The 27981-nt window shown below is 38.7% G+C and overlaps 1 protein-coding gene across 1 annotated transcript in view; it reads left to right on the top strand.

The window, feature by feature from the left end:
- CSMD2 (CUB and Sushi multiple domains 2) overlaps nt 1–27981 on the top strand; it is a 916375-nt gene that overhangs the window by 690734 nt on the left and 197660 nt on the right. The window contains exons 14-16 of the mRNA XM_063456412.1: nt 13111–13437; nt 15024–15218; nt 23776–23914. Of these exons, the coding sequence (XP_063312482.1) occupies nt 13111–13437; nt 15024–15218; nt 23776–23914 (661 nt within the window). The remainder of the gene's footprint in view (nt 1–13110; nt 13438–15023; nt 15219–23775; nt 23915–27981) is intronic.

Here is a 27981-nt window from a genome sequence, read left to right as displayed (position 1 = left end):
TTCCAAAGTCGAGAACAGGGATAGACAACTTTCGGCACAACAGATATTGTGGACTACACCTCCCCTCCTGTTATGCCAGTATTATGGTTGCAGGAGCATTATGGAATGTGTAGTCCACAACATATCCTATCCCCTGGTCTACCACATAGAGAACCATGCTTCTCAAAATTGTAAATAGACAGTGGGGCACTTTTGTTTTTAGAGCAAAATGTATGACCTGGAAGTGGTGTTTGTCTGAGACATTTCAGATGACTCCACAGTGATCTTATTGACTAACTCTTAATGCCTAAATTCTAAATACTTCATTTAGATCAAACTTATGTCACTGTCTATACATCTTAAGATGTTGTGGGCTCTGTGAGTTACTGATACAAACCAAACATGAATTGATATAGAGACAGAATTGGAAAGAGAGGATTGGATATGTACTTACTTTTTATGGGTCTCTCTGTGAAGTTGCACTGAGAAAAATACAAATTAGGAAAAATACTACTTTGATTGACAGCCACTCGTAAAGCACCCGTATAATTTATTCCATGTCATATTCTGTTTTCATTGCATAAATATATTGCAGGCATGCTGTTGTTATCTTCATATATTACTAAGTAATGATGAGTGAAGGTTCTGATTCTGCAGCATAGACCTGTTCTAGTAACAGTTCATCTTTCCACACTAGTAGTAGGTATAATCCACACTTACCTGTGCAGTACTTCTTTGTTCATGGTGACACTATGGGAGTTAAATTAATTTTCACATTATGCTTTAGATGTTCCAGGACAGATTGTGGGCCAAAACATGCAAGCTCAAAAAATAGCAGTTGCTTTTTTTTCTTTTCCAATTTGGCCATTTGGTCCTACATTTTACCATGTCAATTTCTGATAATTTGCAGTTTAATAAATTACCTTAATCAGTATCAGATAACAAAACTGTAAAATGTGTATTCCTGCACAGCAGATGAGTAAAAAAATTTCTATATATAGTAGGAGCATCTGATTGTCAATGAATGCTGCCGATGCTTTATACACTGCAGGCCTCTGGCATTTGCTCTCTCTGCCCCTTCAAATGGTTCTGACACAATGAATACACATGATAGACATTCAATAGCAGATGTCCTGGTATACAGACTACATGCAGGATGCAGCCTTGGACACCCACAGACTGCTGTTTGCCAGTTTTTATTTCTGAACAGACCAATCCAGCATTATAACCTGGTGTTACCAAAAGCTGGGCAACAAGCACAGCTATCACAGTCCCCTCGGAAAATATATTCATACATTTGGGAGCGAGAAAATAAAAGGCAAGAGCTGCCACTTTTTCCCCACTTAACTCAGGACAACTATGCATTATCAGCACCCAGAGAATACATTAGGAATTCATATACATCCTCCTTACCCTCTTTACTGTTCTAGTAACACTGGTATCTAGGAGCTTCAAAATATATAGGCTGTATAATTAAATCACAGAGCTCCATGATACTGCAGCTCAAAATAAGGCGTATCTTTAAGGGACTTTCATGTATTCAGGTTAAGAAGGTTGGGTTTGTTCTGAAATACTTTTTTTTATGCAAACTGCTATGCATAAGTAAATGATTAACCTATAATTGGAGAGTAAAGACCAACCCATATCTACAATCACTTAAAAAAAGAACATGCCCCACTTTGGCCAGTTGATATGTCAAGGGATAAGTGAACTGTGTTGATTTCTATATCATCATAGGGATGCTTTGATGATCAGACAATTCCACCGAAGCACAAATAGACAGATAAAGTTCTATTAGTGGTCCGCTGTTTGCTTGTATAAGTATTCATTCAGTATACATGCTGAATAATCAAGTCAATAAATAATAAACAACTCACAGCAAAGGCAGCAAGCTGAGATCCAGCTGGTGGAAATGTGGCTCCCAACATGGAAACTCGATTACAAGGAACATCTTCCAGCAGCATGTCTTAAGACTCCTGGGTCTCCACCACCTGGTTGTATGTCTAGAAAAGGGCTCTGGAAACCTGTTGAGAAAAATCTGTCTGTCTGCTTATGCTCTATTCTGTGTTTTTCAGTCAGCTATTCCAACACCTTGTTTGGTAATTTATCAAAGGATGCTGCAGGATACACTAAAAGAGATTTATAATTGCAAACCAAATTGTTATCTTAGAACGGTAAACTTCTGCAACACTTTTTATATGCTTGCAGAATAATTCTTAAATTATTATTAAATTATACTTACTAATTTTGTTGCACTTTTTTCTTTTTTTTCTGCCAGTAATCATATTATACATATGCACAGACATTAATTATGATAAAATTGCTCTACTTTTCTCAGTGAAACATTTTTATGCATCTCCTTCAAGCATTGTATAACAAAAAGACATTTCTATTCTCTTAGAAATTTAACTATAGTGTTTGTTCTTAATCATGGCTTTCAGGTGCCCAGGCATTCAAGGTTGGGGGCTTTAGATGTAAGGGTTCATCAAGCTCACAAGGCTGTGATGATTTAAGATCATGGTTTGTGGATTCTAAAGTAAGACCCGTTTGCAATGATATTTTATAAGGGAAATACTGTCCGTAGTTTAGTTTTTCAGCAGGTCCATCTTTTTATGTTGTACTGGTGGTGCACTTTTGAGAGATTCCAAATTATATGTGCATGTCTGCTTATTGTAGGGCATTACTTTATATTATCCTACTCACTACTCAACAGGTTAAGGAGTGTGAAATTGCTGATGGCCACATTGATGTCCAGTTTTTATTATAATGTAATTGAGTGACTGATGATTATATGCTGTATTAGACTGTACTCTCAGTGTGTGACATTCAGTATTTAAATTAGTTTTCATGGGGGAAGGAGAACCCCTCACCGCCGCGGGCTTTGCAGTGGAGGCTCCACACAAGGACAGTTGCTTGGACTTACTTCAGGTCCAGGACAGTGGGGCATGGGTGATGGCTCTAATACAGGCCTGGGGCTGGCGTGACGTGACGTGAATCTGGTGTTCCTGCGGCCTTATAATAAATGGCTTATGCTGATTGCATCTCTGTCACTACCTAGATGGGGAATGGGCTGACCAACCTAAGATTGAGTGGTAACCCTTCAATTAGGCTTAATGTTTTCATAAGCTTAACTATATTCTTGATGAGGATCTAGTTGCATTTTTCTTTTTGTCTCGGTATTCCTATATGTTCTATATTTGGATTGGGCAGCCCCTGGAGTAATGTTTTCAGTCACACATTTTCTGTGCTAGTTTATTATAATACCACCTACGAATCCTCTCTGATCATAGCTTAATGGTCAGTTATTTTTCCTGTTATTTTAGTTGTTAATTGTATACATACTTAACCTTTTTTTTTTATATCTGTGAAGCACACTCACATGCAATATTGACACACTCAACACAGTATAGGTTGTCATTTTGTTGCTAGGACCTTAAATGTGAGACAATTTACGTATCTAGACAAGTTTACCCCTTCAATATGTTGTCATGATGTAGAATCACCTGACTACATTACCATGTAAAACGACATTATACATTTTCTAAAAATGTGCTGTATCCACGAATGCCGTGTAATGATAAGCTTTTTTCATTATATTGCCGATGCTGGTGTGGCATCTCAAGTAAGTTGATCATCATGCACATCAATAATAAAGTATGTAAAAAATTAAATTAAATTAGTTTTTACTAAACATGTAACGAAAAAAGGGTAACATTGTCTTCTATCATGTTGACTCGGGCAAAATTCTTTGTACTTAAATGTGACATTAAAACTTTTTTGACACGGACAGCTGATACTTTTGGGATGACTTCTGTAATTCCTAGTACTTTTTTATGGGGATGCTGGCTTTTTGAACTACCTTTTAGCTGCAGTGAATTTGGATTCACCCTTCAACCAACAGAAGCTCACTAGTGGCTCATAAGTAGCTAATTTAAATACTTTTCATAATCTGGACATTATCAGGGATGTGTCTACTGCGAGGCAAACCAGGCATTTGCCTTGGGCTGCAATTTCCGAGGGGGGGGGGCAAAAATGCTGCCCCCAAATGCCCAGGCAAATACCTTGTTTGCCTTGTTTTATGGGAGCCCAAGAGCTGGCCGGCTGGCCACCTTTGGGCTCCCCCGGGACAGGCGGACAGTTATTTCCCGGGCAGGAGGGCGAGGGAGCACTTTCCCCTGAGCTCTGACTGCTCAGCTCCCTCGCGCAACCCGGAGTAATGCCGGGAGCCGGAAGATGACGTCATATTCCAGCTGCTGGCATCACTCTGCAGCGCGCGAGGGAGCTGAGCAGAGAGAGCTCAGGGGAAAGTGCTCCCTCACCGCCCACCCGTCTGCACGTCTGGCCAACTCCCTGCCCAGCAGCCCCACTGGACCCCAGGTGAAAAATCCATCCAGCTATCCCAAAAGTAGGAATACTGGGTGGATTTCATATTTAAAAAAAAATTATAATTATAATATTTGTGAGTGGGAGAAATGTGAGTGTGTGTCACTGAATGTGAGTGTGTGCGTGTGTGTTTGTCAGTGAGTGTGTGTCAGTGAATGTCAGTGTGTGTGTCAGTGAGTGTGTGTCAGTGAATGTGTGTGTGTGTCAGTGAATTTGAGTGAGTGTGTCAGTGAATTTGAGTGAGTGTGTGTGTCTGTCAGTGAATGTGTGTGTGTGTCGGTCAATGAATGTGTGTCTGTCGGTCAGTCAGTGTGTATGTGTCGGTCAGTGAGTGCGTGCATCCGTCAGTGAGTGCATGCATCTGTCAGTGAGTGCGCGCATCTGTCAGTGAGAGTGTGCGTCTGTCAGTGAGTCTGTCAGTGAGAGTCTGTCAGTGTCCCCCCGAGTAATAGTGTATGTCTGTCTATCAGTGTGTCAAATCAGTGAGTGTGTGTATGTCATTGTTTGTCAGTGTATATGAGAGTGTGTGTCTGTCACTGAGTGTGTGCATCTGTCAGTGAGTGTGCGTCTGTCAGTGAGTGAGCGTCTGTCAGTCAAAGTGCAGCCTTGACAGGAAAGGGTGGGAAAAATTTTAAATAGGGGGTTGTCCGAGCACCGTCCTGCCTAGGGCAGCACAAATCCAAAATACACCACTGGACATTATGTTTCTACTGAAGTGGAAGAACTGTATTGCTTTAATGCGGAGATCTGTGCCTCCACTATTAGGAGCTCTGTGTCTTCTAAATCTAATTAGTGATTTTAAGTAGAATTTCTGGTAAAATGTTAAAATACCCGTAGTTAAAATTAATATTTTGTTTTTATAAAATGTTTCTCAGAACAAACATAAAAAAAAAGACGTACAAATGTGTGATAATTTACAGGTACATTTCATGGCAGTAAGGAACATTTGGTAGAGACTTTAATAGGTTATATCACAAATTTTATATACTGAAGTGTGTATCTTTTTTCACTTTAGCAGATTGTATCTGTGTATCACTGCTTCTTATATAAGATGGTCAAATACTATCAACACATTAAATGTAATACAGTGGAGTTTATACCATTTTCAGGATGTCTTGGATCCTAAGGAAAATGTTGTTGTATATGTGGCCCGAGTGCCTTAACTTGGACTGCTTTGTGATAAATGTACATATTAATTAAAAAGACATCTGTCACTGGAGTTAAAGCCACGTTTTCTCAAGTACTCCTCATCACTACCAAATGCAGGGTTGAATTTAATCAATGCAGGGTGAAAATGTAGATTTAGGAATGATACTCATCAGGAGCATGTGCTATTTAATAGATATATGAATTACCCATAAGATAAAAGACTGCTGAGCACTTGCATGGTAAAATGATTTCCTTTCTCTATATTCAGAGGTTCTGCCCCATCCTTTTTCATTGACGTAATATGAGCTTTAAGAGAATGAGGTTTGTGTATTCTAAAAGTGCAGTCAATGGTAGAAAAAAACATCATCATTGTTAAAAAATTAATGATTGGTAATGAATGTTTGGCTTCCTCAGTCTGTCAGTGTCTCTATCTACACGTGATTAAGAAAGTGAGGAGATTCAAGTCTTTTTTTAATAAAAACGTGCTCTTTGGTTTTATATTATGATGGAGATTTTTGGTTTTTCATGTTATTGCAGTGGATTGCATGTTTTCCTTTCATCATATTTCCTTCTATGTATTCATTCTCATTAATGTTTTGATTTAAAAATGCAGAAAACCTTCATTTTCTCAGCACAGTTTTCATCCTTCTTTAACAGTATTTACCACTACAAAGCATGCAATTTGTCACGGAATTTTGTTGGTTGTTAATCTCCAAACTGTACAAATTGCAGTCTAAAGAGATAATTACATATGGATAATCACTGGCTCCGACTACAACCGTACATGGTTTAAAAGCTCAGAGAAATGTAGTTTGGATTTTAACTTTACCATTAAGGGAATGTATGTTATGTGTATATGACGGTCCAAGTGGACAATCATTCTTGTACTTTTTCAGAAGAGCTGTGGCAAGACCATTGATCTTTCTTTGATGCTTGGTCACAACACTCTTCAAAACCTTTTTAACTCAAGTCCCCGAGATCTTTTGTGTTACTGTATCATCCTCTGCGGACAGCCAATGTACTTTATCTTATGTAATGAGAATTTCAAAATACAAAGTTCACTCTCTTGTGACAGAATAATTGTACGACCAGGCTGTGAACATGTTTATATCAATATTGGATGCAGTTTGTATTCATTTTATTAGTTGATTTGTTCTGGATGGTGTATGAAAATACTTTATTTTATAGACCTGCAATATATTTCCAAGTCTAAACAGGTAACAGGTGATGTTCTAGGTTTTAAATAAGCCTTACAACGTTGTGCTCATCTCTAAAAATGTTTCCTTGTATGGAAAATGGAATAGCCTCCAGAAATGTAAAAACTCAAAACCTATTTTTAACAATACTATATGCACGAGAATACATGATATTAGATTTCTTCAAAATACAATAAAATGTGTATTGCTATAAACTCTTGCTTTCAGTAACATCTAAAATGAACCTCATTAATGCCACCATGTGGTCAGAAAGAATACTTACTTTATAGCAAACTTTGAAATGGTAGCAATTAGGAATAGGAATATTTATAAGAATTTGATTATTTACAGGGGGCTGTAAGAGTATAACTAATGTTAAACTTCTAGGTAAGCAGAAATCTGTTTCCACAGACAGATTGAGCAGTCTGTTATTAGCTAAGTAGATAAATGATATATTCAATGTAAAGTTGTAATTCATTAGCAGTGCTTCCAATCCAATGCCATTGTGTCTTTCGATCAGCTGGTGTTAGCTTACTGTAACATTCAACTCTGGTCTCCCTTTTATAATCCTCGAGATGTAAATGGATTGGTCCTACCTGGGACACTTTCCATAATCCTCTTCCATGGCAACAATACGTGACTTCACTGCCAGTGCAGTGATGTTGTTTACTTCAATCCTATATTCCTCTAGCCAATGCTAGAAATGCTGGCTACAGAGTAACTCCGGCAACCATAGCACATGCGTGTAGATGCTTGAAGACCGGAGAACCATCTGTAGAAGGTATCTCCTAGTCTCTGTGTCAGTCAGGCCCTGAACATCAAGAGCTGATTGACAGGTATTTGTATATCGAAAGTTTTTTCTCCCAATCTATACATTCGTTAGAAATTTTTCCTGCACAATGTATAGATTACATTTAACGTACTGTTAAATAAAGTTGGTGTACCATGACAGGTACACTTTAACCTTCTTTCTAAAAAAAAATATGCTGTTAGTTTGTGGAATTCTTAATATAATCATATTTTTTTTTTTTTTTTAAATTGTAGCACGATGTGACAAATGTGTCGCTCTTTTTTTCTCAAATCTTAGGTAAAGAATTGCATGGATATTTGGGAGCCCTAAGCCACTCTTTAAGACATTGATATATTGATACTTTCACTTCTGGTAAAGAGACACCATAGGGCACAAACATTAATAAAATAAGCACTCTGTTACCATTGAGATTGGTAAAAGGGCTCTTTAATAATAGGTTATTTTATATTGTGTTTTGCAGTTTTGTTATGTTTCTGCCTTTTTCTTCTGCCTCATTAGCTGCAGAGATTCTCGAAAAATTTAATGAAAGCGCTCAGCCTCTCTAAATATTGTATATGACTAACTCAACATTTGGTATCCAGATCAACAATACATTTTATTCATAGCATCTATAAACAAATTTATAATGATTTTAACATGAATAATTATTTGCATGGAATCCTTAACTTTTAATATTTTTAGATTTATCCTTATACACCGACATCTCACCAGAGTCATTTGTATTTTGAGCACAATTGGCTTCCGCTTGGGCAAATTTACCATTCACAAGTCAGCAATGGCTTACATCATATCCAGACTCCATCACATTCAAGAGTCTTACTTTAGGACCATGTGAATCTTTTTGTATTAAGTTTAGCAACTACGGGAAGATATTGTTGCTTCTTGAGCAAAGTTTTAAACTCTGAAATTATCCATCCTATTATTCTTTCATAGTAAGGATCATTAAATTACTAGTGCTTCTTATATTTGAATATCTCCATTGCTCTCGAATATAAATATTCACGTTATATTTTTTATTTTGTGTAATCAAGCCCATTACATTAATTTTCATTTGTTTTTCTAATACATTTGCTGTTCCATTGGATTTAGAATCTTCTAAAATATATGTATATATATCTTATATACACATATCCTCAATTATCTATTGTTTTAGATTCTATGACGGATTCATGTAAATCGGTTCACTCACTAGATATAGTAAATACAATTCAGCTTTGAATACTCATACTGTGGGTGGGTTCTCTGATAGCAATGAAACATCACCCTGTATTTAAAATAAATAAATTGATTTGTCAGCAGCTTCATGTTTATTCCTTCACCAATACCAGGTAGGGTCAGAAATGTTCCTTTGGAAATATGTCAACAGATCCTCATCATCTATTGAGAAGATTGTTCCTCTTGTTAGAAATGCATCCACTTGCTGAATTGTTTTTATTCCTTAACCAATACTATATAGGGAAAGAAATGTTCATCTAGAGCAGCGGTTCTCAAACCAGTCCTCAAGACCCACCAACAGTCCAGGCTTTGTTAGTATCTCCATTGGAATAAAACAGGTAAATACATAAATCCTGGACTGTTGGTGGGCCATGAGGACTGGTTTGAGAACCACTGATCTAGAGATATTTCAACAAATCACCAACTTCTGTTGAGGAGCTTGCTCTTCTTGTTAGATAGGTATCTAATTGTTAAAGATGACCCTCTGGCTAGAGAATGTCCAAGTGGATGGAGACATTACTCTTGTGTTTGAAGATTACCTCTATGGTTGGAGACTTCGCTTCTCTGTTTGGAGATTTTCTCATCTGATCAAATGTTTTTCCTATGGTTTTAGTAGTAAAATTACTCCTATGGTTGGAGATTGTTCTTATGGTTAGAGACATTGCTCTCTGGCATAGCTCCTCTAATTGGATATTTCGTGGAGATATTGCTAGATCATTCTTATACTCCATATGTGCTCGATGTAGCTTATTTTATTGAAAGCTCCTTATACTCTTGTGGTGTTGTGTTGTGAGTATTGTGTAAGTGTGTGTGTGTGTGGGATTGCTAGTTTATAAAGGAATGTATTACTGATACAATTATGTCAGTATGTGATGCAGTAGACTGCGTTTTAATGTGTGTGGTGACTACTTTTTGTGTAGTAAGCCAATTGGTGTGACTAATTTCAATGTATTGCATTATGTTACTGTAGGTGTGTTTGTGCCTGCGTGTGAGCAAAATACATATATAAATGTTTGTTTACTATATAATTGTGTCACATAACATATCATAATCTAATAGATATATCTAGCAAGTACATTCATGCAATTATATCTATTATTTTGCATTTCCTCATCCTTTTGGTGTGTAGAACAAAATTAATATTGGCATTGTAAAGTTATAACAATAAATTGTGTTGATATAATAAAAAGACAGATAAGTTGATTAAAAGAAAGAACACAAGTCAATCAGAGAAATAGATAGACAGCTAGATAGACAGACAGACAGACAGATAGATCTATGTTTCAGACATATTTAATATTGCATTTGCCTTCTTTTAGCAATATAGGTAAAAGAGATTAATAATAATTAGTAGTTTGTAATCAGAGGCACAAAATGGGAAAACAATGCATTAAAGCATCCCCCCCTGCTGTGAAAACATTGGCATTAAATGTGTTTATTTAAAAAAGTGAATGGGGAAAAGGGTGCGAGAAGGTCACGCTGGCAGCATCATGACAAATTTTCACGCTTAGCACCAATTACAGATCAGCTGTGTCAAACGGAACTAATATGCTAATGGGTGCTCCAAGCTTGCTCAATGTTTCCTTCTCTTAGGCTGATAAATGATCGGAAAACACATGGAATTAGGTGTTATTTTTCATTCCCGCAGTAATGCGTGTAAATTGGAGGTCACCCCAAGATCGTGGAGATGTGCAGGGCTGTGCGGTGCTGGTCACACTCTCATGATCACACCAAATACAGTAACGCTTTCTGTGCCTGAAAAACTTGCAGTACATTGCTTGGCTGGTTTCATAAAAGCTCTCCAATGCATGCCTTTTTATTTGCTGTGCATGTTCTCCTCATTCTGCTCATATACGTTTATTGCTCCTATGCCTCCCATGAGCCCCTGGAAGGGAAACAGTTAAAATATTTAATTAAAGAAAATAAGCACTTTCTACAGATAAACCAATTTATAATTTGACCTTTTCCTACCTGCTGTAAAGATTTATACTTATATTAATCATCAGCCTTGTTAGCTATGCCTATTCACATACAACACTTAAAAATGAATAAATACATTCTTTGCAGTTTGTTGCCACAAACTATTTCGTATCTCAATGTTTGGGGGTCTCCACATCTAGACATTGTGATATTAAGCTGTCGTGGAGCATATTCTGCACTGCATCTCGGCAAATTCACTAGATATATTGCAGCTTTATTCATGTTTTTTTTTAAACTATCCCTGACTTAAATGATAACTTAGTATGTAGTTTATGTGTAAAATTGATATCTTAATGTTGAAATTATTATTGAAGAAATCAAACTACAAAGACCTGGGGCATCACTGCATTAAACTTAAAGCCTAAAGTTAGCTGGGGATTGTAGCTTGGTTGAGCCCTTTTCTTTCTTTGGTGTAACACTTGTGGAGAATAACAAATGCACTTAAAGTAGAATTGGAGTACACTGTCAGACATGCTTGTGCTACACAGGGCTTTTACTGCCATACAGAGAGATTAAAAAAAAAAAAAGCACATGACATATCCCCTTATTGGCAAGATCTCCCTCATTTTGTCTGTAGTAATGCTTAATGTATCACTGGCATGTGTTCTTCAAGCTCCACCCCCTCCTTGGCCCTATTTTCATATCTTCCAGTGCTGATAAATATGTATTGACAGCTATTTATTTTATATTGAATATTCTAAATTATATTCACAAAGTTACCAAACAGAACTTGCCATTTTACATGAACACACTTTCAATAAAGTGGCCACATTCAAAATGAATAAAAATCACTGCTCGGTAGATATACTATAATTGTTTCATTGGGGTTATATCTAAAATATATCAAAAACTATATCAAAAACTGCAGATCTATTGTCTGTTGCCTTTGCAAGCCTTTCTCTACTAAACCCGCCCATACTTTCTGTGGCTGTCCAATCACAGACTTCCCAATACGGCTCAATAAGAAGTCTTTGCAAGGCAGGTGCTCTGGGCAATTTCTGCCTCTTGAGGTCATTGCAAATAGCTAACCAAACTTTTCGCAAAATGAAAAAAAGGACACACTCTTCACACATAAATCATTTTTACCAAGCTAAAGTGCTTTAGGGATCTGGAGTATCCCTTTAAGTTAGTATTGGTTAACCCCTGGTATCAGGACATTTGATATTACTAGCAGAGATTTATCAAAGCAGAAGAGATGCAATTCGTGGGGAAAGTGCGAAAACTAAGCAAGTTGTCACTGAAGAAGCATTACAGAAAATCATAAAGTTATGACATTATCAGCTTTTAAACACTATATATATGTATATATATATATATATATATATATATATATATATGACAAGATGTGTATTTTCATAAAACGATTTGAGATCTGCTAAAACCAATGTTTAATAATTAATTACTTTAAACCAGTCCGCTTTTAGGATTTATTTTAACGCAAACAACACACTTCTCTTGTTAGTTTTTTTTTTTGTTTTGTTTTTTTTTAAGAATAATGATTTAGCAAAGTATCACAATGGCTCCACTTTAAGTAACATGCTGCTTTATACGTGATCTCCTACATAAGATGTCAATATATTTTGCAAGATTCGATTTAGGCTCCATACAATACACAACAGACGTACACTGTAGTCATATTCAGCAGTCAGTCTGGTCAGGTGCAAGCTCCATAAACCAAGTCTGCAGACAAGTAGTCATTTTCTAATTCAATCATCTGAGAAATAATCTGAGAGCCAATGTTATACAGTATAATGCATATAGTTATAGTCTGGAATGTGACCAGTCAGTGGCAAATTGCTATTGGGACAAAAAGCAGTCTAATCAAGGTAACTCTCTAAAAGGTACAGGTGAATCCACAAATCCCATCATAAAGAAAATTCCTAGTTCTTTAGAAATACTTGGTAAATCAATATGGCCATCACAGTTCCATTGGGCAGATAGCTGATAGCTTTAGCTGAATTCATCTAGCAATTCCCTGTCGTATCAGGTTGGACCACAGAACATAAAAAGATTTGCCTATAGACAGAAATATGCCATTTTTATAATGATTGTAAACATTATTATACAGTATGACAGCAGACAGTCAGTCTTGGTTTAATATTGCAAATTGTTACAATTAACTTCCATAACATCCTGTTAGCTTAATAGACAAGAAGTGAGCCCCCCTCTTTTGGCTACTTCTAATGGCACACACATATCTACCATGCTATTGCTTATATAGACAAAACATGCCATAAATCTAATCTGCATAACAATGATGATTAATGCAAGTATGATCATGTTGCATGACTTCTTCTGTTAAATATGTATATTTTTTTAGTGGAGCTAAGAAAATGAAAGAACTGTGATGCTGACTTAACAATTTTGTTTTATTTTCCACTCTCCAAACTCTTGCAGTTTCCTGCTTCTTTAATTTCACCACTCCGTCTGGTAATGTCCTTTCCCCAAACTATCCAGAAGAATACAGCAATCACTTGCATTGTGTGTGGCTCATCATTTCCAAGCCAGAGAGCCGGATCCACTTGGCATTTAATGACTTTGATGTTGAACCTCAGTTTGACTTCCTGGCGGTGAAGGACGGAGGATCTCCCGAATCTCCAGTTCTAGGAACCTTTTCTGGAAACCAAGTGCCTCCCTCGCTGACCAGTAGTGGACATGTGCTGAGGCTTGAGTTTCAAACTGACCACTCCACGGAGAAAAGAGGCTTCAATATCACCTTCACCAGTGAGTCTGATGTGCATGTGATCTCATAAAACGGTGTGATGGAAAAATAATATACAGTGTATAGGACAAATAATAGAATAATGCATCTATAGAAGAAAAAAACTCATATAATGATGATTACCTATTGGTTCCACAATGCTGATCCAGCTATTTGGGGCACGTACAGAAATACTATATTTGGATAATATAAATAAATCAATGGCTATCATCAAGTTAAATGAAGTATTCTTTATAAATACCAGTTATTGATAAATAATCATTTCCATTTTATAAATCCCTGTGGGCCTGATTTTAAATTAAATAATTATTGTATCTTTGACTGCAATGCAGGGGTTCTTTAACTGGTTATATAATTTAGACTTTCCTACTAGTATATGGGTTTTTGTTGTTGTTATTGTTATTATTTTTAAAGCTGCCAAGCTTGTGCAGTTAATTAGCCTGAGCAATGCTAAGTAATACAATCATGTTAATGTTGAACATTACTAAGAATCTTTTAATTATAAATCTAGAGTGCTATTCATTATTTGGATAAAAGAAAACTGGGTTTAAGTCTATTGCAAATAACATTGAAAATAAAAGATAACACATAGAGAGTCATGTTCATTCCTCTAAACTCCTGTAAACTCGTTTGAACCGGGTATTCATCGATTTATTGTTCCTGTAACATTTTGTAATTGTCTCATTTATTGTTAAATTCCTCCCTCTACAATATTGTAAAGGGCTGTGGCTATTTAAATACCAACATTAATAATATTCAAAAATGCATTTAACAGAAAATGTGAAGCATCCTAGTTCATTTCACTATATACCGTAATGTGAGTGCCGTGAATATATAGATTGTGAGGGTTTTATGCCTATTTCATGGCAATTTTAATAGTACATGGTATGTTCTACTTTGGCTAGCATTTTGGCTATTAGTGGTGGTTATTTTATCTACAGAACAATCCAGTACATATCCAAAGTTAGCTTTTTAAGAGCATATTTATATGGACCTATGGATGTACTCACAAAATAGAAAATGGTGAAGAATCTTGTAATTTTAGGCCTGAATAGCTGGGCTGTAAAAATATCTGAATCTGATTTTTTTTTTCCCAATGTGTCTATTTTGGTCAAAATGTATGCTTCCCTTGTCATAACTCCAAAATTACCAGCCTTGTAAATAAACTCCTTTATAATTAGTTGTTAGACCTAAAGCATACCAAACAGGTCATTCTCCTCTAATAATGCTAGCTATGGTATCTGTAAGCCTTTTGAATGAAATATGGTCCACCAAGAGATCTTAATTACTTTCATTCATGTGCTTTAGAAAAATCTTTAGTAACTAGAAAAATAGATGCTTTTGGTTTATATTCATTATACATATGCCCATAGTGTATACATTCACACTCTCACTTTTGTTTCTATGGACGCAGACGTTCTGGTAGTATGGTAAACTGACCTGGACTTTAGATTTGACAAAGCGAGTATTCAATCCATATATGAGCTATAGAAGAGCAAAACAGGCTAATAGATCATGTAAACAGGATATTTCGGGTCCATTTTTGGTCTACATGAATCTGATCACTGCTTTCTTTCTCTACCTACAGCATTCCGGCATAATGAATGTCCCGATCCAGGAGTCCCAGTCAATGGGAAGAGGTTTGGGGAGAGTCTTCAGCTTGGGAGCTCTGTGTCCTTCTTGTGTGATGATGGCTTCATCCGTACACATGGATCGGAGACAATTACTTGTATCCTGAAGGAGGGCAATGTTGTTTGGAACAGTGCAGTGTTGAGATGTGAAGGTAATATGAAGGGCTAGCGCTGCATCGTAACAATGGAAATATTATAGACTTTAAAATTACATTACAGTCTTTGTTCTTCCCCATTCTGCCCGTTTCTTTCTGTACTAAAACCTCAGACATTACTTGATCTCTGCCCTTTTGTTACATTCTGTAATCTCCTGTGTCTAACACACAAAGCACAGAATAACGTTTTCTATGCAGTCCTGGATACTTGTGTCCTCAACTAGATCTGAAAAAATACTGCATATAATATATGAATATAAACAGCAGTCTAATTTTCAAATGTAAAGAAATTACCCTTAATTGTTCATGGTAGAATGTTACCACGCTAATTGTGGTTTAAATGCATTGCAGAGTAATAAAACCCTTTAGTAATAGAAACCGGTTCTATTACATTTGTGTTTTAGCAGTTTATTTAATAAAACCTGCCATCCCTTACATTTTAAAAAATGCTTTTTCCTCTTAAAAAATTATTTCACCCCGTTACCAGTATCTTTCTCCAAATAATTTTATCATTCCTTTGCTAATCCCTATCAGCGAGGTTTTAAAACACAAAGAATTCAACTTCAAAGCTATATCCTGGCCCTTATAACTTGGTTCCTTTTTTCACTTTGCATTTAAAAGCCACCCGTTTTATATGGTCTGTGAGAGAATATGCGACAGATATTTGCATGTGTTTGAATTAATGATGGTTTGATGCAGTGGCAAAGAAAATATGTAATTAGTTTGGCTTGCTTTGTTAATGATTTTCCCTGTGTTATTGCATAAACACAGCTAATTTGATGTTTTTCTTTATATATATATTAAAAGCTTGGAGGGTAGGAGGGTTGCTGGCTTTTTGCAGGCTGGGGGAGGATAGATCAGCTGAGACCATTTGCTCCATCGTGATAGCAATTGTTTTTAATTGTGTTGGCTTGCCTTCTCCATGCAGTAAATTCATGAATTCTGTTCTGCTACTCAGCAGTAAGCCAGATACGTTTAGACCTGGCAGATTCTAGTTATATTTACAGCATTTATACAGTTTTCATCTGTGTACATACAGGCACTCCATGAAACAGGATATAAAATATCATAACTTTTTGATTTTACGGTAAATGTGTTATGTAAAGGTTTGCACAACCACATCTTGTAGTTAAAAGGTTAATGAGGATATATACTTTGAATGCCAGAATATGTTGAACATTTTTAGTTTTTCTTAATTTGTCTGTCCGTATATTTCTACAACAATTCACTGTCTTAGACAAACACTGCAGGTGCCACCGGATACCTCAGTCATAAATGCTTAGAGGACTTATTTTTATATATAATGTCATGAGAGAGAATTATTATTTATTTATTTATTTTTTTTAAAGCTCTAAAATCCAATTTAGTTTAATCTCAATCTAATCAGTTAACATGTGGGTTGAGAAAAGATGGCTGATGAGGTAGCATCCATACAGAAAGAACCCTACCCAGGTATGAGATTATTATAGTGATGGGTCCATGGTCCTAGAAGACCACATATGAGAAATAAATTATTGGCATCCTGACTGTACATTGTTGTCCATTCCAGTGGTAACAAAAATTAGCACCTTTGCAATAATTTCAAAAGTGAGAATAGGTTGGTTCTACCATATAAAGTCAAAAGTGAAGCCTTCACATCAAGTTAATTTAAATCTTCTCAAGTTTCTCTTTCACGTTGGAGAATGAAAAACAAAATCTTCTTCTAGAATCTTGTGGCGTAGGCTAACCAAGAACGAATATACACATTTTTGTTCCATTTTTTTGTACATTTTAATAATGAAAACAATATTGTGGATACTTTATTGATGACAGATTGTCTAGGTTCTAATGCAATATCCTCAATCAATAGCACTGGCTCTACTATATCTGGTTACTAGCATGAGGTTCTAATTGTAGCATAGAGTATTTGTTTTTTCCTGACAATTTTAACTTTTCTCACCATGAAACATTGCTTCAGTCAGGACCATGTCATGGTGCCCAGTGTTTTCATAGCAGTAGTATCCAGTTGAAACTTTGGCAAAAACTATGACATACCTTACCAATATTCCTTGACCATCTTCCAGCGCAGAGGTGGATAGGCAAGGAAGTGGGGCTGCATAGGGGCAGTAAAGCCCATTTTTCAGGACACACCCTAAAGTGGGTGGCCAGGCAGATTGACAGCTTCGTTGCCCAACACAGAACAAACGTGTTGGGGAAGGTTGTGTTGTGTTAGTCTTTTTCCACATTGTGAATATGCTTGGCAGATTTCAACTGCCAAACAGTGACCCAAAATGCAGGCATGTACCAGCAAAAGCAGGACCGTTGGCATGTATATTTGATGATGTTTACTTTTAATTTTCCAGTTTGATAAATTCCTTGTTAAAAAGATGTCTTCGGCCCTAGTCATCTGCTTACTTTCCCCATTAAATAAATGACTGCTCTATAGTATTCTACTGATTTTTTTGTTCAACATACAGTAATGTGACACTTTTTATTTTCCAGTTTGATAAGTTCTCTTTGAGAAACATGTATTTTGCTATACTGATCTACATATATATCCTATTGAATTCTGCATTGTTTGTTTTAGATGTCACAGTAAAATCTGTATTCTGAATAGATAAGACTATAACTGTATGCTCTGGATCCTAATACCCTATTATCACTGATACATTACACTGCTCTGCAATTATAACCCTGTGCTAATTGGTACTTATCACACACATTCCAATGAAGACTGACACTGTGTAGCCATACCTCAGAGACCTGATAAGCTATGTCTGACTTAATAAACCCAATAACATTTAACCCTTTCTCAACTCACTGTACCCTTTAGAACTAGAGTGACATATTTTGTGTTTGTTTGTTTGTTTTTTAATACATGTCCCCATTTAAAAGAAACATGTAAAAAGTTGACATAATATGAGAAAATTATTAAGGCATAGTTCCTCTTATTTCATCTTTTGCAGTTGGATATATATTTATTTTGAATAGACATTGTAGGCTTTTGTTTAGCTGAGGTAACGGATTTGCTGTAATGCTGAAAATGGAGCTAAAACATCTGAGCTGTGAATAGTACAATGCTGAATTAGCCAAACTGGAACTCTGATGTCATACCTAGACCAGCATAATTTCCCGGTCTCCCAACTGTCCTTGCTTCAGTGTGCATCAGTATGATCATCCTAATTTCGGACTCCTGTCCCATAGTCCTAGGTTATTTACCTTGTGTTCCACGTCTGGGGATAGTCGACATAGCTCAGATGCATCAAAAGACACACCTGGCTATGCTCAGAAAACATTAAATGAGCTATGGGAAGTCAGGCTGAATTTCAATCAGCCTGGTGTGCATTCATGCCATGTTGATAAACCCATTATTTGAGTTGTCTGTAACCTTATAATGTTGGAATAAGACCCCCTACTGCACCCACCCTTTCCCTTCAAAGTAATGTGAAAGGATAGTGAGAATGCAGGACCTCATACCACTGTCCAGGCCTATACCACTTGCTTTGTAACATTGCCACATTCCATGGGACACATGTTAATGATCACACTGTCCAAATGGTTAATTGAATTCATCTGCAGGATCTAAATATAATGGCTGAGGTTTCTTATTCCTTATTAATTTAAACCTACTCTTCCTTCGCTATTGGAATAAGGTTTGAAGTATCCACTCCTCTTGTTTTAACTTCTCTTCTTTCCGTATGTACCTCTTAAAACAAAATGTTGCTGATATTTCTGATTTCACATGCAGCCGACCTCGCCACGCGCTGTAAACATTTATTCTTAGCTTAGCACCTCACCAGAGGTTTAGGGATGCTTTATGCAACCATGAAGAGGGGCTCAAAGGAATAACCGGAAGCTAAAAATAACTTCACACTGCAGGATCTGTCTGCTTGGCGCATTAAACAGTGTGTGCGGAGGGGCAGGTCAGTGTTTAACCTGCAGAGAGGTGTGAGCCCATAAGACAAGATTATAAACGAAAGGCACGAGCTGAACTTTTCAGCCAAATAATACACATTACTGAAAATTATCCCTACCAAAATAGAACAGCTTAGAACGTCAAAGTGAGTGGTTACAGAGCGGTTATAAGAATAGCATCTACTCTGTCACTGACTGTTATCTGAAAGTCTATATTCACTTTCCCCCACAACCTATCATTTAGACAGGAACAAAAAAAATGACGCATTGTTTACCGATATTGATACACAGGTATAAGGAGTATAAAGACAAGGGTACCAAGGTAATTATCAGAACTCCAAGTAATCCTCATTCATTTATGGCCATACAATAGATAGACAATAATTGTGGGAGTCCAAAACTAACAATGGCTGTACCAGCTGTTGTGCCACCACTGATTGCAAATCCAGGAGTTTTTTTGCTAAATGTAAGGGGTTACCAAACATGTCCATTTATGTTTTGGTGACAATAGCATTTTAACTGTAACCTGGGGTGGAATAGGTAGAATTTGTGGGTTAATTTGTTATAACAATGTGCTCTGATAGAGTGTAAAGTTAGTAAATCCAGAGGCTGAAGGCGTTCTTACCCACATCCATCCTCCAGTGCCATAGCTTCACTGGTAAATCTGGTGGTGACCCAATGCAACATCGGGGGCTCCAGTGCAGGACAAGTTGCGGTGTGACAAGCATTGGGGGGATTGCGAACCTGGCATGCATGCAATGACAACCAGCCAGTCCTGTGAATGTGCAGAACACTGTTGATTTACTCTGGCAAGGAATTCTTTATGGGTTAACAGTGATTACATCACAGCAAAATAAACATAGAAATAACAAATGGACACAGGTCCCGATGTGTGACAGTCACAGAAGAACTGAGAAACTGAGAAGGCAGTCCTACATTCTACAGTAACTGCTTCTAATTGTGTTGTGTACATTCTTTATTAAAACATGTAACACAATATTGCAAATTGTTTCATGTGTGCTTTTTTATAGATTCATTGCAAATGTTCTCCAGAATATACTTAAAAATAAGAGGAATCACAATATCTCATTCCTTGTAAAATACTTTATGGATGGATAGATTTTTATCTGATATCTGAAATCATCTTCCAGCAGAGATGGTAGTTTGCAGGTGAATTGAAGAATGATTGGAAGTCAATACTCATAAATATATCCTCAGAATAAGAATGAAGATAAAAAAAAAAATGCGTTTAGGGTAGGGTTGGAAAAACTAGATGAGCTTACTGGCTGTTATCTACCTTCCAAACTGCACCGGACTGGGAATGAAAAGCAGCCCTGGAAAAAAAATTCTATACCAGCCCCATAATGTATTGCACCAGCATAGTGTGCAGATATGAAAGCGGGAAAAAAAACCTTAAAACTGAAAACGATCTCTCAAACGTGAAAGAAAGCACTCATACGGCTTCAAAATAAACAAAAGAGTGGATTTGTTGTAAGCAGACGTGCATTTGATATATTAAGAAAAGTTTGGAAATTTGGACAGAAATTGTGAATGTATGCTATTGCACAGCAGTAAAAAAAAATATGTTATCTTGTTTTTTTCGGGTTTTTTTAAGTAATAAGAGTGTGCTCTAGTTAAATCTCAGTCAACACCAATTCAATTCCCATAGGGAAGCATTGGGAGGCTATTGCGCATGTGTGGCAAAACGCTGTGCTTCACCGCAGCAATCAGCATCTCCTCATAGAGATGCATTGCATCAATCCATCTCTATGGGGAGCGATCAGCACTCCATACAGAGAGTGCAGCACTGGACTAGCAAGCAGCTCTAGTGGCCGTCTGAGTGACTGTCACTAGAGATGTGCCTAGGCAGCAATATAGACACTGACTTTTCTCTGCAAAGGTAGTATTTACAGTGCTCAGCCTACAGGGATAGGCTATAGACACCAGAACCACTACATTAAACTGTAGTAGTTCTGGCAACTAAAGTGTCCCTTTAATACGACGTCTTTCTCTCACCAGTTGACTCTGAGTTACAGGGAGAGCAGGAGACACAAGTGAAGATGCATTTTGTTTGTAGCCAGAAATAGTGATAAGGAAGTGCAAATACTGAATTTTTACACATATATTAAAAATTAACACATTTATTTTATTTGTCTTGTTTAGACATAAAGGTAATAAAGAAATATACAGACTACTTCATTACTAGAATACAATATTGAAATAGGTAAATAATATCTAATAGTGAAATACAATAAGATTATAAGTGTGCACACTTCTATTTATTTGTTAGTGTGCACACTTATAACCTTATTGTATTTTACTATTAGATATTATTTACCAATTCCAATATTGTATTCTAGTAATGAAGTAGTATGCATATTTCTTTATTACCTTTATGTCTAAACAAGACAAATAAATGTGTTTATTTTTAATATATGTGTAAGAATTCAGTATTTGTGCTTCCTTATCACTATTTCTGGCTATATATTTTATAGAAAGTGTAGGGATACTTTCTTCAAAGGTAGCTGCATATTTGAAACCAAATACCTTTACACATCATCATTTTTAAGACACAACTTAAATTAAGTGCATTTCCATCACCTTATCCCAATCACTTAATACCTATAAATAGCTATACAAAAGGAATTATCTATTTTTCTCCCTTTGAATATATTTATTTGCGCAGTTTATATATTAACTAGATAGGCTTTATCTCTAGTCATCTAATTTTTGCATTTAGTTTGTGTCTTTCTCCCCCAAGCCCCTTTCATGTGTGTCTTAGCCCCAGCCCCATTGTCTCTTTCTCCCTTTCCCCAGCCCTTCTGTGAGTCTATTTCCCAGGCCCCAGCACCTCTGTGTATCTTTCCCCACAGCTCCTCTGTGTGTCTCCTTCTCCCCTTTCCCAGCCCCTCTGTGTGTCTCTTGTTCGTCTTCCTCAGCTCTTCTGTGTGTGTCTCCTGTTCCTCTTTCCCAACCTCTCTGTCTCTTTCTCCCCACACACCTTTGTGTGTCTTTTTACTCTCCAGCCCCTCCATGTGTCTCATTACCCCACAGCCCTCAATGTGTCTCATTCCACCCTCTCCAGTCTTCCATGTTTCTCAGTAGCCCCCACATGTGTCCCAGTAGTCCCCAGCCCTCCATGTGTCCTGTTAGCCCTCCCTCCATCCATATAGCCCCCCAGTCCTCCATGTGTCCAACTAGCCCTCCCTCCCTTCCCTCCATGTCTCCCACTAGCCTTCCCTCCCAGCTCTCCATGTGTTCCAATAGCACCCTCCAAGTGTTCCTATGCTCCTTCCCAGCCCTCCATAAGTCCCTATACCCCCTCCCAGACAATGAGCCCCCCTGTGTGACCCATTAGCCCCCCATCCCTCCATGTGTCCTATTAGCCCTCCCTCCCAGCCCTCTATGTGTCCCTATAGTCCCCTCCCAGCCCTCAATGTGTCCCAATAGACCCCCTCCCAGCCCCCATGTGTCCCACATGCCATCCCTCCCAGCCCTCCATGTGTCCCTGTTTCCCCCTCCCAGCCCCCATGTGTCCCGCTAGCCATCCCTCCCAGCCCCGTTGTGTCCCATTAGCCCCCTCCCAGCCCCCATGTGTCCTACATGCTATCCCTCCCAGCCCTCCATGTGTCCCTATACCCCCTCCCAGCCCCCATGTGTCCCACTAGCCATCCCTCCCAGCCCCGTTGTGTCCCATTAGCCCCCTCCCAGCCCTCCATGTGTCCCTATACCCCTCCCAGCCCCCATGTGTCCCACTAGCCATCCCTCCCAGCCCTGGTGTGTCCCATTAGCCTCCTCCCAGCCCTCCATGTGTCTCTATACCCCCTTCCAGCACTCCATGTGTCCCTACACCCTCCTCCCAAACCTCCATGTGTCCCATTAGTTCCCCCCCCCCCCCCCCCCAGCTTCTCCACCTCGGTCTGCCTGCTCGGCCACGCTACATTCTGTGACCGGCAGGAGGGGAGCGCATCTCCTCCTGCCAATCACCCTGTAATTGCGCCGTCCGCTAGAATGCCGGCCCTGCTTCCAAATCTCGAATTCACTGGGAAGTGGTAGGTTCAACGGTGAATTAAAACATTTTTTGTATTTTATCATCCTGCTGTTTTATACAGTGAAAGAACAGCTTAATACAATTTTAACAAGGTTTTCATTTCATTGCTTGTGATGAGAAAACATATGGTTATATTAAAACACATACATCGGAGGAGAAAGAAAAACGACTCGTGAGTTGTGCAGGGAGGATAGATGCTTAGTGTTAATGACAGGAGAAGGGGAATACAGATTAAGAAAGAATATATGCATGAGTAGACACATAATGTAGAATTTCCATGTTGTATAGGTATTGTTTTAGATAGATAGATAGACAGACAGACAGATGGATATGGTACAGTGGTATGTTAGCATTTTCTTTAATATTTAAAGGGTTACTCTAAGCACCATTTCTCCCCTTCCTAATGTCAACAGCGGATAATCATGAAGCCAAGAATACTGCTCACCTCCACACTGGACAGTTATTTTATTTTGTCTTTTACTTTTAGAGGGAAAACTGGTTGGGAAGTGTTACTCTAAGCAAAAACAGTGTTTTGGTTGTAGTAACCTTTTTAGTGTAAGTGCTCAGTTGGTCTTCTCAAGTTTCTGATCATATAGTTTATATTTACAGCACCATGTGGAGGACATCTGACAGCACCAAGTGGAATGATTCTGTCTCCTGGGTGGCCTGGATTTTACAAGGATTCTCTGAACTGTGTGTGGGTATTGGAAGCCCAGCCTGGCTATCCCATAAAGATAACATTTGACAGGTAAGGCATTTATTCCATACAGAGTGCATTATGTGAGGATGACTTTAGCATGATTAGAATGCCTATCATTATACCCACAATGAATGCAAACCCCCATGTGGTATTGCAAGGGCTGGATTATCCATTAGTCAGAGTAGGCATCTGCTTACATTTCCTGTAGTGGGCATCTGTTTCCAGCACATAATGTACCTTTTTTGAGCTGGTGAGGACAGATAAGTACCAGGAGCCTTGTCCGGTGTCCTCTGTAGTCCAGTTAGGAACAGTTATAGAATGTGTAAAATTCAGTGCTGTTTCCCAGCTCCTCCAGTGTCTGTGTGTGAGGCTGGACAGGAAGTGGAAGGGATAACATCCAGGGCCTTCTTTAATATTGATTGGACCCTGGGCAAGCATTTGCCTGGGCCTCCTAAAGCCACCCCTCCCCACTCCCTGTCATGCAATCACGCCCTCCATCGCAACATAGTGGTGGAACTAAACTAGAAAGGTCTCTTCTTTTGGGCCCTGCTATCGCAAGCATGGCTTTCAGGGAAGAGGGCAAACGGGGAAGCTGCCTCGGGCCCCCCATCAGAAGCAGGGCCCGGAGCAGCTGCCTTGTTTGCCCTGCGTTAAAGACGGCCCTGATCAACTACATATACGAAATGCCTTGCTGGAGGAGCAGGGATAGTATGCTTCATAGTTGCTTCAATTCTTATATAAACTATTGAAGGGTGAGTAATTTGCTATTAACCCCTCAAACTCAACAGACCTGTACACCTTTTACCATAGCCCTAAATGTACCCCCTCCTAAAGCAAAAACAAAACCCTGCTTTTCCTTATTACCACATTTTCATTTTTATTTTTTTGAATTTTTTATTTTTGCAGTGCATATAATGATTACAACTGGCTCTAGGTACCCCAACGGCATTCCTGGAGCTGCTTGACATATAAAACAAGTAGGGTAATTGCTAGACAGTGCACATTTTTTTAGTATAATAAGAACAGGATAAGGTTACATGTAGAGAATACACTCTTTTCAAGTGTGCAAGCTTTGTGTAAAATAAAGAATAAGTAAGCAGGTTCAAGATTTCCCTGTCGCCTAGGTTTAGCTCACATAATAGGCACATGCTAACACAATAAACGACGTAGAGTCAATTCTTACAGGCTATGAATTAAACAAGGCTGGTCTAGTATGCCCACCCCAGGGATTGGGGAGTCTCTACCAGGCTGTGCATGCGTTAGTTACTGTATACTACCCTTCAAAATTCACGCAGTTGCTATTTATTAAATAAAGGCATATTCAGACAACGTTAAAATAGCTAACACTAGGCGTATGACAGTGCATGAGAGGTGAAGTATTTAAGTGGCATGCTGGTAGAGCAAGGTAGACAGTCTGGGTAGAGACTAGCTAACATGTGTAAAAGACAATATGTTATCTAGAAGTTAGTGAACCTTAGATGAGCCACATAATAAATAGACACTGTCATCTGGGGTTCGCTCAAGTGTCCAGCTGCCCGGTACAGTCCATGTGCTTGGTAAGTGGCGTGGCAAAGTCGATGCTGTGTAGTGCCCGGTTCCCGGCACAGTCAGGATGCGTCGGTTAGTGTTTCCATTATCCGACGCCTTCTCTCAGGAGGCAGCTTGGGTTCATCAGTGGGATTCTGCAGGTTACCGCGTTGTAGGCGCGAGGGAGGGTGTCCCTCCAGCCCCGGGCTTGCGTGCAGTCCGGCATCTCTCGGCCACTTACTCGGTTGCCCCTTGGGTTCGAGTAATCTCCACTTGTGGGAGGAACGGAGGGTTTGATAGATGCTTGTCGCTTAGTAGGTTTGGTCCTCCGCCCGTGTGGGCGATGCCTCTGGGCTCTCGGCCCTGTGGTCTGCCGCCCGGGTGGGCCAGGGTGTGGGTGAAGTAGCTTGTGCGGCGGTCGTGCGCCCGAGGGCTTCCCCCTCGCCTCCCGTGACCTGTGGTTCCGTTCCCTGACCGGCTGCGGTAGGGTCGGCTCGGGACGGGATCTCTGTTGCCGTCTCTGCAGCTTGTCCCAGAACCTAGCGAAGACGGCATCTAGGCGCTGAGAGAGGTCCGGTAGTCCCAGTGGTTCCTGCGACCTGTGCTGGGTGAGCGTGATGCCGCCAGTCGCCATTTTGCCTGAGCCACGTGGAGTTGGATTGCCGGGGACAGTGTGGTTGGATGCCCCAGATGTCCAGTGTGGACCGGGATAACCCCCACCGGTCCAAGGGGGGGGGGATATGCAGGGGGTTCGCTGAGGTGCCCACTCCAGGTTTTGGCGTACTAGAGAGCGGCCGCCTCTCCTCCGCTCGACCGTGAGTAGGCCCCATCTGCTTGCTCGGGTTCCCGGGCACCATAAAGCGTGAGTCGGGTGTCTGTGGATGTCCCCGGGTATCCCTGGTTGTGTGCCTGCCCTCTCGCTGGTGTTCCTATGGATTTTTGGGGTAAATACCCCGTTTTTCGGTGCTTGTGAGCCGGAGCTGTGGCTCAGTGCGTCTATCCAAAAGTCTGGTTTTTATGCTTATTTTGTTTCAAGTTTCAGGAGCTGGTCTGACATGCGACCATCTTGCTTGGCGGCCTGGCCCCGCCCCCCTTATTACCAAATTTAACAACACAAATCCTAAACCTTAAAAATCATAAACTGCCTAGGTACCAGAATACAAAACATAACCCCACAATAATCCTAAACACCCCTATACCACAACTATAACCCTTTCTTAAACACTGCACACCCTATGTGATCTCTCAGATTAACCCCTCTCTAACCTTTAAAACTAATTTACCATAACCACTTTTAACATTATCAATTACCCTGCATGCATTTACACAGCTATGTACACTCACAATACTCACCGACTGAAACTCAATACATGGCAAGCAGAAATAGGCACATACATGCATATGCAGTTGTTAAATTTGAATATAAGTTTTCGATTTTATGTCTGCAGTGTACAGTTAATACATTATTTACACTCACTTTATCTGACTTATTTTGGGAAGGGGTGAGCAGGCAAATCTGTTCCTAAAGGCATCTGATATTTAAATTTGGCCCTGGGAATTTCACTATAACAGTCATACACTTATACCAATCAGTCATAGTTTTGGTATCCCCTTAATTTGATAATATTTTAGTAGATGGATGTCGTGATTTGACCACCATTGTCCTTTGCAGCAGTGTATAGCAAAATCCAGTCTTAGGTTAACCAAACATTTATACAGTAACCAAAAACTGATATGTGCTGTGCGGATTGTCATAGAACAGAAAAAAAAATTGTACTGTTTACTTGATGTGTGAATGCATTTTGTGCTTTAAGTAAAAATCAATTTTCATCACTTCAGTCTCTTTAAAATGTCATGCGATAAATTCTATAGCGTGTCTTTAATGGAACTCAATTATGCCTGATATTGCAAGTAGAGCATGAAATTTTGTGTACATAGTGCCCACAAAACACATCACCCCCTCTGTAGGAAACATACAAACTGCCACATTCTAACTATACTTAACACGCTTAACCTAGTTCATCTCAATCACTGTGATTACAGCACTTTTATTGAAAATGAATATGCTGATGTAAGCTAGGCCTTATTCTGGGCCGTCAATAAATCAAAAACCCAGAAAGAGATGGATTTCATTATGCTAATGGACAAATTGTTTCCATACAATGTCTTGGGACTTGGTATATAGATCTGAAATCTGCTGTCCATTCCAGTTTGAAGCTCAAATGTTATGTATGTTTGACATATAGAACATTATGTTTTACCAGTAAATTAAAGGAAAACACCCTAATGTTATAAATAAATATATTTATAATGTAAGTGTTCCTTTTAACATAAAGATACAAGCCATCTTCTATGTAGACATACAAAACTAAATATACTCACATGTCATCCAGTTCAGTCCCTGTCTAATCACAGCAGCCAATGGAAATTATTATTCATTCTAATGACCTTTTACTCAATTTTTTATTTCTAATAGAGAATCACTGGAGACCTTCAGTGGATGTGCGGCAAAACACCATGATCCACGAATTGGATGCCTCTCATAGAGAAGCATTATCCCATTGCTTCTCTATGAGAACAATTATCAT

This window comes from Pelobates fuscus, chromosome 1 (assembly GCF_036172605.1).
Source record: "Pelobates fuscus isolate aPelFus1 chromosome 1, aPelFus1.pri, whole genome shotgun sequence".
NCBI classification, from domain to species: Eukaryota; Metazoa; Chordata; class Amphibia; order Anura; family Pelobatidae; genus Pelobates; species Pelobates fuscus.
The sequence above is the reverse complement of the archived record's forward strand: the minus strand, read 5'-3'. Positions and strand labels throughout refer to the sequence as shown.